Source organism: Ruditapes philippinarum, unplaced genomic scaffold (genome assembly GCF_026571515.1).
Source record: "Ruditapes philippinarum isolate M1 unplaced genomic scaffold, ASM2657151v2 ctg592_1_1_1_1, whole genome shotgun sequence".
In the NCBI taxonomy this organism is placed as follows: domain Eukaryota; kingdom Metazoa; phylum Mollusca; class Bivalvia; order Venerida; family Veneridae; genus Ruditapes; species Ruditapes philippinarum.
The window spans coordinates 70,476-91,279 of record NW_026854960.1 but is presented as its reverse complement, the minus strand read 5'-3'; the positions used below and the strand labels follow the sequence as shown (position 1 = coordinate 91,279).

General features: G+C 32.3%; 1 protein-coding gene across 1 annotated transcript; it reads left to right on the top strand.

Moving 5' to 3' along the window:
• The first annotated feature begins 14 nt into the window (after window positions 1–14).
• Window positions 15–19,754, top strand: LOC132741627 (uncharacterized). The gene is made up of 12 exons (XM_060729835.1): window positions 15–138; window positions 531–669; window positions 1,550–1,642; window positions 2,164–2,275; window positions 3,082–3,146; window positions 4,189–4,357; window positions 13,897–14,039; window positions 14,695–14,772; window positions 15,435–15,535; window positions 16,130–16,277; window positions 17,133–17,191; window positions 19,368–19,754. The coding sequence occupies exons 1-12, from the start codon at window positions 89–91 to the stop codon at window positions 19,507–19,509; spliced, it is 1,299 nt and encodes a 432-aa protein (XP_060585818.1). The 5' UTR covers window positions 15–88; the 3' UTR covers window positions 19,510–19,754.
• The last annotated feature ends 1,050 nt before the right edge of the window (window positions 19,755–20,804 follow it).

The following is a 20,804-nucleotide window of genomic DNA, read 5'->3' as shown; positions in this document are numbered from 1 at the left end:
ATCTTCCAGTTTCAATTTCCTTTAAGGTACAGATACAAAAGCGAAAGAAGTGCAACTTGAAGATTTCAGTGAAGATGACTTGATTGGGATGTGTTGTCATGACAACACTATTGGACTAGTTTATAAACACTGTATCAGGTATATTTATAAAAAAAAGTACATTCTATTAACTTGTCGACAGGAATACATGCATCTTACTTTGTACATGTAATGTTTTCCAAACCCCCACAAGGGACATAACTTTATGGGATTTCATTTAAATACCACATGGGAGATTACTGTATCTGTTTTCCTGTAAACTCACACAAAGGAGGTAACTTTATATGTTTTCATTTAAATTCCACAAGGGAGATAATTGTATCTGTTTTCATTTAAACACTCACAAGGGAGGTAATTATTTCTGTTTTCATTTAAAGTTAAACTCCTATAAGGGAGGTAAGTCTATCCATTTTATTTAAACACACACAAGGGAGGTAATTATATCTGTTCTATGTAAACCCCTATATGGAATATGACTGTATCTGTTACAGGCAATACAATGTACAGACAGGTGTACAGACATGCTGTATTGATTTATCACAAGGTGTGACAGTTTTTGGTGTGGCCAGAACTTTGTTTGGTGCTGTACAACAAGCAGTCTTTACTGATCAAAATCTATACATGATACATGTAAGTTATTTTAGATAGTATATATATTGTTTCATTTTAAGGCACAATGACACAAATAATGATATATATTATTTACTTTACTTGTGAAATACAGTTACTTCATACAAAAGCCACTGCTTGGTTTCCATGGTTTTCAAAGTTGTACCTGAAAGAATACTCATTTGAATGAAGGAACACTCTTTTACTTTAAAGACTTTTCTTTTCATCCTGTTTATGTAAAATACTATTTCTAAACATTGCAAATGCTTATTTACAATTGTAAGATTTCTTTTTTACATGAAATGATCATCCTTTACATGAAAGATTTCTCCTTTTCATGAAGTTATAGTCATGTTCTTGAAAGCTTTTTACGTTATATGAAAAAATGCTTTTTTAAGTTTTGACAATTTAAAGTTCAGTGGGATTAACGTATCAGGGCATTGGTGTAAAGTTTTATTTAGAGGATATTGAATATGTGTAGGTTTAATACTAAATTTATTGAACAAGTTGAATAAAATCATATTATGTGAGCCTCTGGCGAGCATAATATTGTTTTATTCAACTCGTTCAATAACTTTAGTATTATATCTACACAAATTTAATATTCTATTTATCACATATTCAAAAAGAGAACGGTTTACAGTTAAAACTAATAACTAGTAATATCGTTTTTATTGAATGGCTTTATTACACTCCTGTGCTGCGGTTTATGTGATAAATGTAACTTCTTGTACAACCTTATATATTAACCATTATAGATGTTTGCTTGTAACTTCACAAATTTACTTGAGATCATAATGGGAGGTCACTATCAAATAACCAATATAATGAAAGAGGGCATGACTTTATTAAAAGCAATATATACAAATTTGTATTGTCATGATTTCTTTAAAATTTACAGAAATGTGTTGATCGGAAGAATGTGTCAGAGATGACATTGTTAGAGATGAGTCACTTTCAGTCAGATGCTGTAAGGTTGTCTTATATAGATAAGGTATGTATTATCTTATTTGTCTGAAATTCTCACAAATAAATGTAGCTTATGTAATCTTATCTTTCAAGTGGATCCTAGCTTGTTAAATTCACATTAAGTCTCAGGAACAAATAATAGAAAGAGCAAATGTTTCATAATGTTTTATGAATAGATTAAGAACTGGTTGGATGTTAATCTAATGTTAATGGATTTCAATAAACAAAAACAACAACAACAAAAAATTTGATCTACCTATAGTATAGGTCAGACTGCATGGATGTGCCGGCTGGTGTGGCTGTATTTTGGTGGCAAAGGCTAATCACAAATAGTTTCAGCAGGTTAAGGGTTAAGAGTAATAATATAATATAGTTTCATCAATTTTCACATCACCCTCTAGAACCACAGTCAGAGGAAATTCCAGTGATGTGAGTTTCCCCTTCTTCATCCAACTAACTGTGAAATAAAATTCATATTGTAATAGTTACAGCAGGACGGATGTTAAAAATTAGAAATGATATTGATGAAAAGAAGTCTATTTATAGATGCAGAAGTACACAGCTATGTCTCAAGGGGAACTCAATGTTGAATCTTTAAAGAAGAAATGGGTAGAAAATCTGGATATTCCATGCACTTCAAAGCTCATAGAAACTGTAGGTAAGTGGCTTTTATTATAACTTTTACATACTAATGCCCACAATAATGCCCTTTGGGGGTGTTTGGTTTGGGGAGCAAGCAGACAGTTAGCATCCAGTTTTGTTTAAAGCATATCTCCTATATTTATTGACTGCTTTTAGTATAACTTGATAGAAATGTTCACCTGCATGAGATGTAGTTTTTTCTCGGAGACCAAAGTCTCAAGGTCACACTTAAAGGTCAGAGCTGGAGCAAAGCTTCTACATACATCAATGGATTTTTATATATATGTAATTAGGCACAAATGTGAATCATTGTTAAGGGCAGTGTCATGCACAATATTCAGGTCCCTGTGGCTAAGGTCATGGCCATACATTGAGGTCAAAGGTCAGATAAAAATATGAAACTGTGTGCACTGGCTATTTAGTCATCATGATTTGTGGCATCTTATGACAAATATTCAACATAATGAGACTGAGCATTACATGAATAATCTAGGTCAGATTATGGAAGGTCAAGGTCAATAGAGATGATAAAATGAAAAAAGTTTGGCAGGAGCATATCTTCAATATGCATGGATTCTAGTATTATGTGATAGAAATGTTCACCATCATAAACTAGGTCAGTGTGTTAGGGGTCAAGGTCACACCTATAGTCTGTGTAAAGGTGTATTTAAGTATACTTTTTTTCAAAGTAAGTTGCATAGTTGTTAGTCAAAATCAAAGCTACAAAAGTGTTAAGCTTACTTTCATAGATGAAACTAATAGATTTTAAGAAACACATAGTTATTCACATCACAAGTGACAAAATGACATTTTCCATTACAGAACCATTCTTATCTCAGTATTGGAGGTTAGAAAACATGTTACAAGAGGGATTAAAGGAACCAAATGTAAGTACAGTTATAAACTTGTGAATATTTCTACATTTTGACATCCTGAACATCCTTGACATCCTTGAGATTTTTCTGAGGTGAGTGAATCTCTTAAGGCGTTGTCAATTATATGATTTTTTGTTCTTCCATTGTCAGGGGGTAGTCTCGGACTTAGAAATTATGGTTTAACACAAAATATGATTGAAAAAATATGCATCGATAAATAACTTGAAACAGTTAGAAAAAAGAATGTCAGCCAATTTTGAGATTTTTCTCAGTTTGAGAATGTTAGTGAAAGCAAGGATAGGCAAGCTTATATATCCATGCAGTCTAACCAAAGAATGACTTCTGCTGCTGAAAATAAACAATTTCATATCAGAACCCTTCACAATATAAATGGACTGTTCTAAATTCAAAGCAGGACAAATCTGTTATGAGAACGAAATGGCATAGAAAGAGATGATTTATCTAGATAGTTGTGCAAAACTGAAAATTCAAATTACCACTGATGTCTTATACTTTACAAAACATTCATTATTATGCATGTTTATCACACACCCTTGCCGCTTTTTGCGACTCCGTAAAAAAGGTATTGCATAGCTCTGCATAAATTTTATCTTGACACCATTTGCGTTACCTAAACATATTGTAAAGATGCGCTTAATGTTAGAATGGGCAATGAAAAAATGATTATTTTTCACTTTAAACAGTTTTATTCTTTGCCCTATCTTCCATTAAGCCTAAAGAAGATTTCTATGTCACACAAATTGTCCTCAATAGCATTTTTTTAACAATGCATTTAAACGTCTCGTTTATGTTGATAAACACTGTGTGCATATAAAAATTAGGTCAATATCTAAGTAAGGCACTAATAAGAAAAAAGTAAAAGTCCTAGAGAGCTACAGTCTTTCCTCTATCACTGCCCATCATTGAGCGGTTAAAATCATTTAATGTTCTTATTATTAGCATCTATTATATATATAGTTTAAGGTCTAAAATAAAACATTTTGTCCCACTCAAAAATTAAAAGTGTATTGACTGATAATTTTTTATTTTTCAGAAAATTTCTCAACTGCGACCTGATACGATAAAGGAAGAAGTGAACCATCTGTTAGACCCAAAGTCTCCTCTCTCCAGACAAGCTAGACAATCTCAACTTGTCGTACTTGCTCAATATTCTCCAATTGAAGTGCTTGACTGTCTCTTGACCTATTTGAACGTCACGGAAGGTATGTGACAGTTTGTTATATTATTATTATTTTGTGATCTTTTAAAATTACATATTTCCAGCCGTTCTTCATGATTTTCAGTCGCAATGATTTTTAGCTTGTTTGTTTCAAAGAAAAAGTTGAGCACATATGATTGTTGTGACATTGTCATCATTGTCATCATTATGCAAATACTTTATTGTACAGTACTGTAGCCCATTATTCAAATATTGTTAAAGTTTTCAACTCAAAACTTGTAATGCTTGCTTATTATGATGAATTGCAGTTGTTCTGAGACAAAAGGGTAAATTCTGCAAGATATATTTTAGAGTAATGACTCTGTTTATCATATATTTTTTGCCAAAATTGCCTTAGTAGAATGAATTCAAAACTATGAAAGATAAACTTAGTATACTTATTAACATCATCATCAACATCAACATCAACATTTTATTTTGTAAATAAAGGCCTCCGGCCCAAAATACACAATATAATCAAAACAGAAATACATATTTAGCTGTGTCTACAATATACATTGTACTTTCCTATTGATATTAATTATCAACAATTTTCATAATTTCATGAACAAAAAAAGCAATATTCTTTATGTTTGCTTCATTTTTAGTTTTAATCAAATTACAAAAAATATGGAATGTATAATCATGACTGTACCATGGAGATATATAACGTTGTCTTTGTTGGGAAAATCTATTACAAATAAAAAATACATGAAATTCATCTTCGATGAACGAATTGTTATAATTTTGCAAACAGTGTTGGCAAATTCGCTCATTTCTTGGTAAACCCAAATGTCGTCCAGTTTCTATATATAATTTATGACTAGAACATCTAAATCTCGATAATGATCTTTTTACATAAAATGGCATATCAATAGATAAATACTTTTCAGGATTTAACATGGATTTGAAAAATTTATAGGTGTCACATCGGGGTGAATTCTGAATTTCTTCCATCCAATTTTGTGTCTTACAATCAATAATTCTTTGTTTAAATTGAAAAATAAATAGATTGATATCCCCAATTTCTTGACTTAGCCATACAAAGCCAAACCCATAAGTATACAATAAGTTTTTTACTGAAGTAGCCCAATTTTTCTTTCCAACATTATCTTGTCTAGTTAACATCAAATAACAATTTCTAGGATATCTGTGTTCTGGCATACAAAGAAGTTTACACCAATATTTAATAATTTTTACATGATGATCAATACATAAAGGCATCCTTCCACATTCTCCCAATGCAACATTATCATTAACAGAATGATTTACACCTAGAAAATCTTTACAATATTGTATTTGGACTTGTTCAAGAATTTCGGAGACAAGGCACAGTTGTTGGAGTTCTGTCCCTTTTGAAATATTTATAAGATTTGGGTATTGATAGTCCTTGCCCTTTACAGATATAAGTACTAAAAAAGTTGAATGATTTCAAAGCTGTCAATGTAAAACTTGAAATACTGATTATCATGAAAAGGAATAGTTTTAAAGTGTATAAAGCGTTATATCGGACACAAAAATTATTGTTTGGATTTTAAAAAAGAATACTTCCAAAATGCTTGTATGAAATAAATATGGTAATTAATTGCCTTAAAGCGAGTGGCACATGCACAAAATCATTGCAAAATGGATAAAACCATACTTAAAATAGCAAAATAATATTTTAATGTACAAGAACATTTTATTCTGTTTATGTACATTATTCATGTGTGTTAAATAACAGAGACATTTTATGTTACAACTTTTTCAGGAATCAACCATATAACAATGGAACTAATATAATTTTACTGTTGATCAATTTTATAAGAATATTTCATAAGATATACATGTAGATTTATACCCTTTAAGACCTGAAATCAATATTTTTAGGACTTATGCCCCTTTTTAACTTAGAATATATATGAAAAATAGTTATTGATAGTCCTTGTCCATGAGCATTTACACTGCATGCATTGCTACCACTGTGGGTTTGAATCCCAACAGGGACTTTGGATTCTTTCATGTGAGGAAGTTATTCAGCTAGCTTACCGAATGTCAGTGGTTCTACTTGGGTGCCAGTTTGTGCCTGAAATAATGCATGGAAGGGCACCTGAGGTCTTCCTCCACCAGTAAAAGCTGGAACTTGCCATATGACCTATGTTGGTGTGATACAAAACTCAAACAAACGAAGCATACATTGCTCCTGTTTAAGTCAGTTTAATGTTTATCATTTAGTATAAAAAATTTGGTAGAAAAAAAAAATGCCACTTATAGAATCATATCAATTACAGAGATGCACATACATATTTGTAAAGCCAAACATCATATAAATTGAATTATTTAACACCAATATTTATTAAAAAGTTTTGTCCGCAAGATCGTCTCCTAGCATGAAATAAATAATCATTTTGACCCCTTTTTTGGCCCCATTTTTCTATATATTCAGATCAGTCAAGAAAAGGAAAAGCGTGTACACAACATGAAGATCATTAACCAAACTTTATCATGAAAAAAAGTTTTCGTATTTCTAATCCTGTATTGTTCGTCTGTCATATTAGCAAATGTTTTAATTTTTGTCCAGTAGATGGTTTGAATCCAGTTACTTCAAAAATATTGTTTTTGTAACATATATGAGACAAATATGTTGTCCATTATATTTATTTTCTAGTAAAATATAACTCTAAAACAAACAATTATGATATTATGATATACAATGTATTGATCAAGTATACTCTAGTTTCAGCCAGTCATATTTTATTTATGGCTCAGATTTAAGCTATATTGCCTGTTGATACGTCATAAACATTTTGGTATGCCACTCACTATTTTAAAATAACTTGAGAAGTGCCATAAAAATTTAATCTTATATTTATTACCCCACTCCTCATATCCATATACTGAGTCATTGAAAAACCAAACACTTTCTGTCAGGGTTTATCAAAATGTTGATGAATCATATTCCTAGATCATGTAACATCATATACATCATCGACCAATCTATTTTCTTCTGCTCTCAAATCAAGCATATTTCCTCATTATATACATGTATGAGTTTACATCATTGGTTGACAGCCGTTATACAAATAGTTTCAGATAAGCAGCTCTTCCTGGTACATTTGTTGCAGGTTTTGAAAATTTAAACTTAGATTGCAGTTTAAAAATTCTACAATGTAATGGGTACAGTGATAAAATCTTTAAAATTAATAACAAACAAAGATAACTTGGAACAGCATTTAAAGGCACATAATGCCTAATAAAGGAATTACTTTTCCCTTCCTTAGAAAAAACAACATCAGTTTAATAATATTAAATTTATTGTTTTAGAACATGTTAGATAGTAGCATAAAATGTGAAATTATTTGTCAGAAAAGTAGCAAAATGTAAACATTGTAGTATTTCGATTTCCATACAAAATACAATAAATCACTATTAATTAATGCACTTATTGCCAATAAGCTACAGAAAGCAAAGATGGTTCAGGTTATTGGCCGATTAGTAAAATTTGGAAACTAAAACATAACATTGAAAATAAAGGCTCTTGAGAAACAAAAATGAAAACATTTCTATGGTGTAATGGGCCTTTAAATCCATATAAAAATAAAACATAGTTGGGTTCTAATGAGGATAAAATATTTAGAATTAAAACAAAAAAGATAACAAAATAATGTGAAGAAATGAATAGAATTAACATAAAAAAGTAGACAATATAAAGTGATAAAATGTATATGATAAATAACTAACACAGATCAAATAATAGACAGTATTCACAGTTTTTACAAAAGTGGATCATTTTCAACTTGATGTTCTTCATCACATACCTCGTTACTGATAGTACAAATTGACTCAAGAATCCTCTCTTTGAATCTTGGGTGCTTCACACTTATTGTTACATAGTTTTCTAAATATCCTGACAAAGCATTTGTCACATGTTCAATGCTAACTGGTCCAGATGTGCAAAGAATTAGGTAATTTTGATTTTCCAATTGGGTCTTCATCAATGCTTGTGACAAAATATACATCCTAACTGCGTTATAGCAGGTGTCACTTGAGAAAAGGAATATGAGGTGACGAGATGCATCTAGAATGGTGGGAAGTTGGTCTTGAATGTCCGCTCCTGGTGTAAATTCCATGTCCAGAAGTTTAATTGGTGCATAGTTTTCTGACAAAAAAGGAATAATTTCATTTTGTACATAAGAATGTTGTTCATCTGGGTATGAAATTACTATTTTATCAAGAGAATTATCACATTTGTCCACCATAAATTGTTGATTGTGACTGCCCTGATTCATTTCTAATTTAGCTGATGGAACATGGTGGCCATCTTTAGACTTTGCCATCAAATATTCCACTTTTTGAGGCAACAGTTTCGTTTTTCTGTCTAGGAAGTTTTTACTGGTCAGAAATTGTGATAAATTATCGTCTATGTTTGGTTCATGTTTTATTGCTTTGTCAGCAATTAGAACCATTCTTGTAATTGCTGTAGACATGACTTTGTCGTAACCTATGTTCCAGGCAGCTTGGATGATTTTATCGTGTACAGTGTCCGTCGATATTAACAGAATTATTTTATTTGATTTGCTTATAAGATACTCAATGTTTTTAATATACGTATACCCAATCTTAGCATTGTTATACATGTCAGCAATGTTATAACCTTTTTCTGTAAGGTGCTTTTCTATTTTGACCTTTAATTCAAGGTCACTTTGTCCGTATATTATAACAGCATTGTAAACATGACATTCTGCCCTGTCTACAATGTTGTCAAAGGGATGGAAATTAAAATGAATGAACAGTTGCACTTTTAGGTAAAATCTTTGGAAATAAACTATCAATGACACCGTAACTAAGACAAACAATATTGACCCTGTTACAACAGACGGTAGAAATACATGTTCTGTAAAACTAAATGAGTCAGCCTTCTTGCAGATGAATTCTGAGTCAGGCACAGCAATAAGTTGTTTTAAATTTCCATATGTATCAAGGCATTTAACGTTCATCCAATCCAGAATAGTGTTTTCATCTTGTAAAATCCAAGTTTTCATCCAACTTGTCTTACAGTCGCAAATAAACATGTTACCAGATAACATCAGCTTTGTTAAATCCAGGGATGAAATATGATATGGAAGAGTTTTAAGGTCATTTGATTGAAGATCAAAAATCTTTAGACGTTTTAGTTTATTTAAAGTGGACACCTTAATATCATGGAGGTTGTTATGTGCTAAATTAAGTACAGTCACATTTTCTAAGTAGGATAATGTTCTTATTTCTGAAATATTTGAATTTTGGAACCACAATTCTAGCAGAGATTTAGGCAACTGTTTTGGCATATTTTGTAAAACTGTGTCACGGCAATCAACGATTATTATTTCTTCATTATTTCTTTTAAAACATGAACACAGATCTGGACAGAACGGGTTTTTTATAGGACAATATTTCTCATTGTTGTCAATTGTCCACATGGGTCGTCCCCGAAATTCCATTGGCTTTTGGCATATCCATCCAATCATGTAATCATTTGTGTTGTTAGAGTCATAGGCTATTTCTTGAATCACTGAGGTGTCACAATTACATGTAAACGGATTACCTCTAACGTCTATGATAAAACTTTTCAAAAAGTTTTTGAGCTTCTTCATATATGTAACTGTCATGTCGCTCTGCGGAATGGTTTCAATTTTATTGGAGCTCAGTTTAATCGATCCCATGTTACTTAAAGGTAAATTATGCCTTTCCATTCCAGCCTCTACAAGCTTTTCATTGATATCGAGCTGATCTAAATCATCTAAAAGCTGTATTATACTCTGCCCGGTAATATTTCCATTGCTTAAATCCATATACTTTAAATTTGTAGCATAGATAGGCCAAAAAGGGATTTTAGTGATTGCAGGGTTTGAGTTAATGTACAAAAATTCTAAAGAATTTGTCTGATCACGAAACATGTCATCGGGTATTTGCACTTAAGAGTTGTTGTTCAAAAGTATGTCTTTCAGATGGTTTAATGAGGTGAAAGGAGTTCCGACTATGTGTTTAATTTTGTTGCTCGATAAATTGATATATATAAGATGCTTAAGACCGGAAAACATAGATTTTGATATATAAGTCAACTCATTCTGTTGAAGATAGAGCTCCTGTAACATGTGTTGATTAATTAGCAAGTTAACCGAAATTGTGTTTAATCTATTGTTCGACAGGTCTAGAGTCTGTTTTAAGGTTACGTTTTGTAAAAAGTTGGAGTGAATGTAGGTTAGACCCATCTTTGTTAGTTCTAATGTTTCAATGTTATCTTCTAAGTGCATAGATTTAATTTCAGTCCTACAGTTAATTAATATGAAGGAATTTCCAGGAAACATGTTATAAAAATAAATGTTTTTATACGAGACAAAACTTGCCATTAGACTATTTACTTTGTTTTTATTTTGAGCTAATGTATGTTTGTTCCATGGGAAATGTATTGGTCCATCAATTTGTACAAAGTTTAAGACCAGGCTTTCAATGCTAGGAAATTTTTCTATCACACTTTTCGCGTTTATACTTTGATATTTATGCTTGCAGCCTATGATTTTAAGTACAGTCATATCTAGAAATATCTCTGTACATGACTCCCAGAATAGATTATTCAGAACAGAAATGTCATCACAGGCAGCTTGTAGAGTAATAACTTGTAAATCTGAGGCAAACTTGCAGTTAGTACTGGGCTCTGCTTTGACAAAGTTTCCAAACTTACTTAATAGAATAATCTTTCCAATGTTTAGAAAGGCATCAACTTCTTTCATGATAAAAGAACATTTGATGAATTGTAGATCTAGATTGAGCCTTTTGCTAAAACTATTATTTTGCACATTAAAGTCATTGAAATGGAGAACGATTGGGAACACGCAGGAAAATTTTACAAGAATCATTACTCTAGAGTTTTTATCCAGTAATAGCTTTACTTTATTAGTCATGATAAAATTGTTGTACAAGTCGGCCATGTTTACCCAGCAATCCCTCTAATGAGTATTTTCCTCTCTAATGGATTGGATACATTAATGTGTTTATATTCATCCTCTAAGCTAGTGATGTTACATATGTTATGGTGATTGTCTAATCCATGCGTTGTATATGTTAAAACTGACAAAATCAAAACGTAAAAATGTATCATTTTTTCCATTTTGTTCCAAGTTATAGTTTCATTTCATCCAAATTCTAAATTCTGTTGATATTTTTATTAGATTTCATTTAGTTGTGAGAGGTTTTTTTTTGTTTCCTTTATAAGTTTCCATTTTGTTCACATTTCTATCTGTTATTTTTCAATTTATTCACTTTTTTTTTTAAACATTATTTTTCAGTTAATTCAAATGTTTTTATTTTAATTTTCTTAAGATTTTAAAAATGTCTTCAGTAAATATTTCCATGTTGAAAGAATTCCAAGGATTTTTTTATGCGTCATAACATAAGTTAAACAAAGCATATCACACTTGATTTTGTATGTTAACCCGTAACATGCTGAATATTTTAAATTGGACTTATCCCACTTTCCTTTTTGGGACTGTCCATTTTCAATTTTAGGGCTTTCAATTTGAATATTTTAAGTTTTTCAGCCAATAGTATAGAGCTGACCTGGCTCTATACTGGTGGCAAAGGCTTAACACTTCCCGTTTCAGCACTTTAAGGGTTAATATTTGTTTGTTTTTATATAAAACATGTAGCTTTCTGTCTGAATGTACATAAGGATGAAAGTTTAACAGTAAAGTACAGGGTTAGAGTTAATCTGTAGATTTAAAATTAAAAAACAATGTTTTAGAAATGAAAAAACAAATGTTACTGAAAATAACTTTTTGAATACATGCATCATAATGACTTACCTATGTTACTGGTCTAGGCTATTTTTATGCCCCCGGGCATATAGGAATTGAACCTTCTGTCCGTCTGTCCATCCATCCATACAAGGTTAACCTAAAACAGCAATTTGGATTTTTCCTGTGTTAACATTTTTAGCTCATCTGAGCATATGCTCAGGGTGAGCTATTAGGATCACTCTTCGTCCGTCGTACGTTATCCGTTGTCCGTTCACACTTTTAAAACGACATCTCCTCTGAAACCATGAGGCAGATCATAATGAAACTTCACAGGGATGTTCCTTGTGTGAAGCCTTAACAAAGTTGTTCAAAGAATTCCATTCCATGCAGAACTCTGGTTGCCATGGCAACCGTAAGAAAAAACTTTAAATATCTTCTTTTAAAGAACCCAAAGAGCTAGAGCTAAGATATTCAGCATGAAACAGTCAAACTCCTCACACTGATTACCTCCCTTGGCATAATTGTAATCACTGCCTTCACAAACGTCACATGATGAAAGTCACATGACGTAACGTCGAAATTCAAATGTAAATATCGACCGTTACATAGAAAATCTAACGTCATTTTTCTCTTTTTGTTTTATTTTTAACTTTTTGTACCTACGTCCGTTATATTTTATCAAAAAATTATCAAAAGTATACAAAATAATGAAAAATAATTTAAAAAGCTAAAAAATATAAATATCCAAATATTGATATTTCAATGTTTGTGATGGCAGAGATCTCTGTACTGATAAGGGGAGATCACTGTGTAGGAGATTGTGAAACAGTGTCTACCAAGTTTGTTCAAATAAAAGCCCTGGGGTCAAAATTGGCCCTGCCCCAGGGGGTCATTGATTTTCCCTATATGCATATAGTAAAAACTTAAAAAATCTTCTTTTAAAGAACTCAAAGAGCTAGAGTTTAGATATTAAGCATGAAACATCATCTAGTGAGTGTCTACAAAGTTTGTTCAAATAAAAGCCCTGGGGTCAAATTGGCCCCGCCCCGGCGGGTCATTGATTTTCCCTATATGCATATAGTAAAAACTTAAAAAATCTTCTTTGAAAAAACCCAAATAGCTAGAGTTTAGATATTAAGCATGAAACATCTTCTAGTAAGTGTCTACAAAGTTTGTTCAAATAAAAGCCCTGGGGTCAAAACTGGCCCCGCCCCAGGGGTGTAATTGTTTTTAACTATATGTGTATACTAAAAACTTAAAAATCTTCTTTTAAATAACCAAATGAGCTAGAGCTTAGATGTTGAGCATGAAATATCTTCTTATGGATGTCTACCAAGTTTGTTCAAATAAAAGCCCTCAGGTGAAAATTGGCCCTGCCGGGGGAGGGGGAGAAGGGAGATCATTGTTTTTCATTATATGTGTGTAGTAAAAACTTAACATTGTGAAACATCTTCTAATGAGTGTCTTCCAAGTTTGTTCAAATAAAAGCCCAGGGGTTTAAACTGGCCCCGCTCCGGGGCCCTATATACAGAAGAGCGACCTCAGGGCCATCATGGCCCTCTTGTTTTTTAGACTATTTTACGTCCTAAACTGAGTGAATGGGTAAATATTTTATGAAATATTGTTACTGACAAGAATCTGAGCCGGGGGCATTTGTGTTTAACAAACACGATCTACCTCCTGAAAAAAAAATCTTTAAAATGATGCATTTTTTTTTTCATGAATCAAATTTGAATTAAAGTTTTACAGGTACTCCTTCATTTAAAAGCCATTTAACTCTATATTACAGGAGAAATGAGTACCTCACAACAGCAGAAATGGCATTGTGCTCTGACACAGGAGACATGTAATGTTGCAGGGAGCTGTGATATAGCTGTTCCTCTCCTAGAACTTATGTGCCATCTCTTGTATAAACATAAACCAGAAAAACTGGTAGGTCTTGTCATTTAAGTCCGCAGTTTTTTATATTGAAAGATTACTGGTGACTAAAGGCTTAATAATAAAAGAAATCTAGCATAAAGCTGGTGTGATGATGTTGAAAGAAGTATCCAAGCCTTTGATAATTGTGATTGCATTTTGAGATCAGGTTTTATGCTATAACTTATATGATACTGTATTAAAGACCATCTCTTTGAAAAAAGGTTTTACACTACACTGCAACCCTGTTATAATGCTAACCTCAGTACAATGCTCATAGGCCTTGGATCCACCCCAACCACCACCCCCACCCCTCTCCCCCGAAAAGAAACGTATTTTGACGGATCAAAATTTTTTATGTGTATACTGATAGCATGCTGTATCTGCTATTACCAGTCAATCAGTCAGGCAGCAAACTGTTATAACAATCTCAAATGCATAGCTTTTAAGCTAACATAAGCATTATAATGGGGGTTGCAGTGTATAAGAAATACACTTAGATGTATTGCTTTTAAAGAGAAGTTTAATGCTCTGCAACCCCTAACCTCACTCTTGTAAAAGTCAGTATAAAAACCAGTTGAATACAATCAACAAATAATATTATAAGGCGTCTACATTCCAATTGGGTAAAGTTGAAGTCTTACTTCATATAGTTTTATATCTATTTTAGGTACAATTTGTTCACCATGGACAAAGAGTCTGGGACCAAAAAATAGGAATGTCAGCCTTTGTCAGGAAAAGGCAGATCGTGAGTCTTTGCTGAAATAACATTTCTATAGAAAAACTGGCACACAAAACTGATAACCTTTAGAAATTTTTATACTTTTATTTTGTTAAAGTTAATGATTATTTTTCTTTTTCTCAGTTTTATTTTTTTTATCTAAGTAAAAAGGTTTTTATGCCTTACCCACTAAGGGCAGGCATTTAAATATGTCCTTGTTGGTCTGACAGGCTGTCAGAAAGAATAGAGTGTTGGGGCATCTGACACATATAAAGTTTTTTGAGGTGGGGAAATATTATTTGATTTATAATTTAGTTTTGAGATGGAGTTAAGGAAGTTTTACAAGAAGGTTTAAAGCTTTTGATAATTGATTGGCTATTACCGGTAATTGTTGTTTAAATCATGACTGGCTGTTAGTAGTAAAAAAATATCAGATAAAGTGATCATTTATTTTCTGTATGTTTCATGGTGCTAGATTAACGACTGTAACTGTAGTTTCAAGGTCAAGGTTATATTTGGAGGTAAATAAGTAAGGACGTATATAGTCATATTGTAACACTTAGATGAAAAAATGGCTGCACTGACATAAATAATATTAAATATATTTCTATCCTGGTGGCTTTAAATGATTCAGTCCCGTATGAAGTGGTATGATAGTTACATACATATTTTGATTTTATTTTATTTAGCCATTTATCTATGAGAGGGCATTAAAGTGTATTTCGCAGCCAGAACATTCCACTGATCCTAGGACAGCCATCCTGTCACATGTTCATTTACTTCTTACCAGGTAAGTTTAACTACTCTTCAACCTAAACCTGCTAAATTTGTGGAATGGATTTGTTCTGTATTGAATTTTGGAACAGTCCATTTAAAGTTTTAGGGATTTTAATCTCAAAATACTTAGATTGAGCTATTTACAGTATAGAACCTGATCAGGCTGTACAAATGTGCTTAATAATTTAATGTCTTTATCCTATATTGGATTTTAAATTGCAGATCATATTATCGGGCCTAAATGTGAAAGACAGTTTGATGACATTTACATCACACTAATTTATATGCTTCCTTCAGTTGTTCTATAAATCATTTCCATTTTTATATCTTATATTGTCAGTGATGAAGAAACATTTATAGTCAAAACATGTTTACAATAAAAATGTTTTAAGTTCTACTGAAAGAATGCATTGAGGGGCACCAATGGTCTTCCTCCACCAATAATGCTGGAAAGTTGCCATATGACGCTTACATAGTGACTTAAAACCCAGCAACAACAACGAAGAAAGATGTATAGGAAGTAATTAAGAATTGCATACAACAATCAAATTCACATTTGACTATCTACGGCATATTATTGTTTTCTTTTATTTTTTGATGATTTCAGTGAAGTAGAGGGGTGTTTTACTAAAGCTCTTCACTTACTTCTGAGGGCGGAGATGTGGGAGGAGACAATTGAACTGTTAAAGGAATACAAAGATAGATGCCCTCAGTTCTCTCTTTTATATCAGATGACTTTAGCTGCAATAACAAAGGTAATACTCTTGTAGTTTTATTTGTAATTTATCATTTGGCTGAGTGGTTCAAGGGGTTGACTCTCTGTGGGTTTAAATCCCAACATGGACATGGATTCTTTTAAAAGGATGCAATCCAGCTAGCTTACAGAAGGTCAGTGGTTCTACAAAGAAGCCTGTTCAAATGTATAAGGGCCACCTGAGGTCTTCCTTCACCAGTAAAGCTGGACAATGCCAATAATAAAAGTCATGTGGCTGAATGATTAAGGACGCTGACCTCAAATCAATGGCCCCTCATTGCTGTGAGTTCAAATCCCATGGGTGGACTTTGGATTCTTTCAATTGGAAGCTATCTAGCTAGGTTACAGAAGATTTGTAGTTCTACAAAGGTGCCCCTTTGTGACTGAAATTATGAACTTAAGGAATTCATCCTCCACTAGTAAAGCTGGAATGATACAATATTGTCACCTTAGCGTAGTAACAGGTTAACTCCTACTAAATTCAATAGGAGTAAATCTATTACTGCATTAAGGTGAAGATATGACCTTTAAAGTGTCAGTGTGACTTATATGTGTATCCAAACCAAATAAATAGATAATATTGTCACCTTAGTGCAGTAACAGGTTAACTCTTATTAAATTATATAAGGAGTTGACCCATTACTGCACTAAGGTGATTAGAGTAGAAGTATTATTGATATTATAATTAAATGGCTAAAATTGTTTGTTACTGGCTTATCAGTTGATACACTTGTGTCACCAAACCTTTTCTAAACTGAACCTTTTCATTGTGCTGGGTGTTTTATTAGATGTTGAAGTTGCACAAGTCTTATTTGAAAATTTGTGTCTGTCTTATGTAAATTCATTTTTTTTTCAGAAAAAAGTACTTCCGATGTATGCTGACAAGATATTTTCACTGATGCCATCATTTAAATGGTAAGCAATATCATTATTAAGACAAACATTCCAAGAGATTAATGTACAGGGGGATTTTTTTTGAGAAATAAAAATAGTAAAGTTTTTTAACTTCTTTGTGTTGACTAATTAGGATTTCAGTTTAAATTTAATTGTTCCAAATTATAATTTATCTAGCGGTTAAGATATATCCAGTATAAACACATTTTTTATCCCCCGCCGAAAAGGCGGCGGGGGATATAGTTATAGCGTCCGTCCGTCCGTCCTTCCGTCCGACATTTTTGTCCGGAGCATATCTCTAAATGTATTTGAGTTATCAACTTGAAACTTCATAGGTGGATAGACCTCATTGAGGACGAGTGCAGTGCACAAGAATGATAACTCTACCCTGCATAATTGTTGAGTTATTGCCCTTTGTTATTTTTCAAAATTGATTTTTGTCCAGAGCATAACTCAAAAAGCCTATGAGATATCAACATGAAACTTCATAGGTACATAGATCTCACTCAGGAGGTGTGCAGTGCACAAGAATGATAACTCTACCTTTCATAATTTTTGAGTTATTGCCCTTTGTTATTTTTCATACTTAATTTTTCACCTGAGTGGAGCATAACTCAAAAAGTGTTTGAGATATCAACATGAAATGTCATAGGTGGATAGATCTTATTGAGGAGGAATGCTGTGCGCAAGAATGATAACTCTTCCCTATACAATTTTTGAGTTATTGCCCTTTGTTCTTTTTCATGCTATTTTGTCCTGAGCTTATCTCAAAAAGTATTTGAGGTATCAACTTGAAACTTCATAGCTGGATGGATCTCATTGAGGAGGAGTGCAGTGCACAAGAATGATAACTCTACCCTGCATAATTTTTTAGTTATTGCCCTTTGTTATTTTTCAAAATTAATTTTTGTCCAGAGCATAACTCAAAAAGCCTTTGAGATATCAACATGAAACTTCATAGGTGCATAGATCTCACTCAGGAGGTGTGCAGTGCACAAGAATGATAACTCTACCTTTCATAATTTTTGAGTTATTGCCCTTTGTTATTTTTCATACCTAATTTTTCACCCGAGTGGAGCATAACTCAAAAGTGTTTGAGATGTCAACATGAAATGTCATAGGTGGATAGATATTATTGAGGAGGAATGCTGTGCACAAGAATGATAACTCTTCCCTATACAATTTTTGAGTTATTTCTCTTTGTTCTTTTTCATAATATTTTGTCTGGAGCTTATCTCAAAAAGTATTTGAGGTATCAACTTGAAACTTCATAGCTGGATGGATCTCATTGAGGAGGAGTGCAGTGCACAAGAACGATAACTCTACCCTGCATAATTGTTTAGTTATTGCCCTTTGTTATTTTTCAAAATTAATTTTTGTCCAGAGCATAACTCAAAAGGCCTTTGAGATATCATTATAAAACTTCATAGGTGCATAGATCTAACTCAGGAGGTTTGCAGTGCACAAGAATGATAACTCTACCTTTTATAATTTTTGAGTTATTGCCCTTTGTTATTTTTCATACTTAATTTTTCAATTCAATTTTTTTCTTAAAAGTATTTGAGGTATCAACTTGAAACTTCATAGGTGGATAGATTTTACTGAGGAGGGATGCAGCACACAAGAATGATAACCTACCCTGCATTATTTTTCAGTAATTGCCCTTTGTTATTTTCAGCCATCAGTATTCACATAGGTTTCAAATCTGTAATCACTATAGCCATCAGTTTTCATTACCAAAAGACCTTAAAATGGAGTTATTCTGCTCTACTACATATACATTCTTCCAATGAGCAAAAAAAAAAATTCGGCGGGGGATGGCCATGTTGACATGGCTCTTGTGTTTATTGGTTTATATCATAAATAAAAAGTGTATCTAAATTCATTACAGCACATGAATTATATAACTAAACAGAAATACTAGTAGTGGTCCTTACAAAATATTCAACTGCTATAAGACCTTTTTGGTGTAAAAAAAAAACAACAGAAAACCAAACGAAAAAATCAAACTGCTACTTTTCTGTTTGGGAAGCTATGATTTTGCCTTTTTATTCAAAATTTATAAACATAATTGCTTCAATTAAGGTACTTTTGTATGATTTATACAAAAGAATATTCCACTGATAACAGACAGCTCAGTATAGAGTTGTACCATGAAATATTAATATTTTACGAATTAACTTTTATTGATTTCCAGTAACAGCGATATACTTCAAGGTACATCAGGTGAGGCCAGTATGGGGATATTATGTGATACAGCAGATGAAGTGTCGGTAGATTCTGTGAGGCCCTATCTTCTTAGATGTCTGCAAAAACAGGACGAAAATAATGTTTTATAAAATCTGCGATTTTTAACACTTCTGAAAACTGTGATATACTTATATGATTATTTGTCTTTAATGAAGCACCAACTAAATTTTAGCCTTATATTGAAGACAATAGACTAGTAATGCCATGTGATGTACAAATTTATTTTTCATAAACAGGCATTTATTATTTTTGTTAACCAAGTTGTTTCCCTTGTATTTTGTTGACAGAGTTGTTCCCCTTCCATTTAATTGGAACTACACGATAGGATTACTTGAACAATCGTTTTGACTGCTTTGTGTTTTTGTTTTTTTTCCAAAGTTGTTCTTTGAACACCTTTGTTTTCTTATTTATAGATAGTTGAGTGTATGCTTGGTTTGGTAATGTGGACATTCAGGAAATCCTGAAGTTATTTGGCAAGGTTGCTTTGTACCTCAAACGACATGTTAAATAAGTATGACTTACCATAATACATGCTGTTGTCAAACAACAATAAGTAGGGGTCAGGTTGAAATCTAAAACCAAATCTTTATATCTGATCTCCTTAATGAACAAACTCTGAATATTGTGTTTCCGGGTGAAATGAATATCTGACTTGCTTTTTAATACAATGTTAGTCAAACTTGTATGAGGCACCACATACAGAAAACCTGTTACGAAAGGCTGCCATGTATCTTCCCATTGAAGAATTACAATATGAAAAGACTTAGCCACAATATCTGTTTTTCATGTAAGATATCTTATATTTATATGGGTAAAATGTATGTGAGAAGAAATATGTTTTAAGTGTTGCTCAAAACTCTTTGTTTATAACCTTCATGCTCATTGTTAGGTTATTTATTTATACCTAACTTATGGAAGGTCAGTAGTTCTACTTGGGTGCCCACTCATGCTAGATATAATACACCGAGAGGAACCCAAGGTACTCCTGGAAGTCTCAATGTACCATTTGCAGTGTTGGTGAGACTTGAACAAACAAACAAAAAATGATTTAATCAGAAATATTTGAATTGAAACCAGGTGTAGCTAGAAATACTGTAACTAATGTTATGCCCTGTAATTTATGTATGATATTTCAAATTGTGGATCAGTGCAATAAAAAGAGAAGATATATTTTTGTGTTATTTTATTCATCACATATTGATAAACAACAGTATAATAATTGTTAATGCATGAAATATTGAGAAATTCAAGTCAAGTAAAGGAAAGCTTTTTCAAAAGACATCCAACAAAAAAAAAGAAGTTTTCTGTTGTGTGAGAATTTTTTTTTTAAATTTTGCCTTTAAGTCCTTATTTTGAAACAGATACATCTTTACAAAGTTTGAGG

Bases quoted from the DNA above. Each gene is read 5' to 3' on its own strand.
- LOC132741627 (XM_060729835.1), top strand. From the start codon at position 89: ATGTGTTGTCATGACAACACTATTGGACTAGTTTATAAACACTGTATC. The intron at 670-1,549 runs GTAAGTTATTTT...TAAAATTTACAG, and splicing joins AAAATCTATACATGATACAT to AAATGTGTTGATCGGAAGAA. The intron at 3,147-4,188 runs GTAAGTACAGTT...TTTATTTTTCAG, and splicing joins AGGGATTAAAGGAACCAAAT to AAAATTTCTCAACTGCGACC.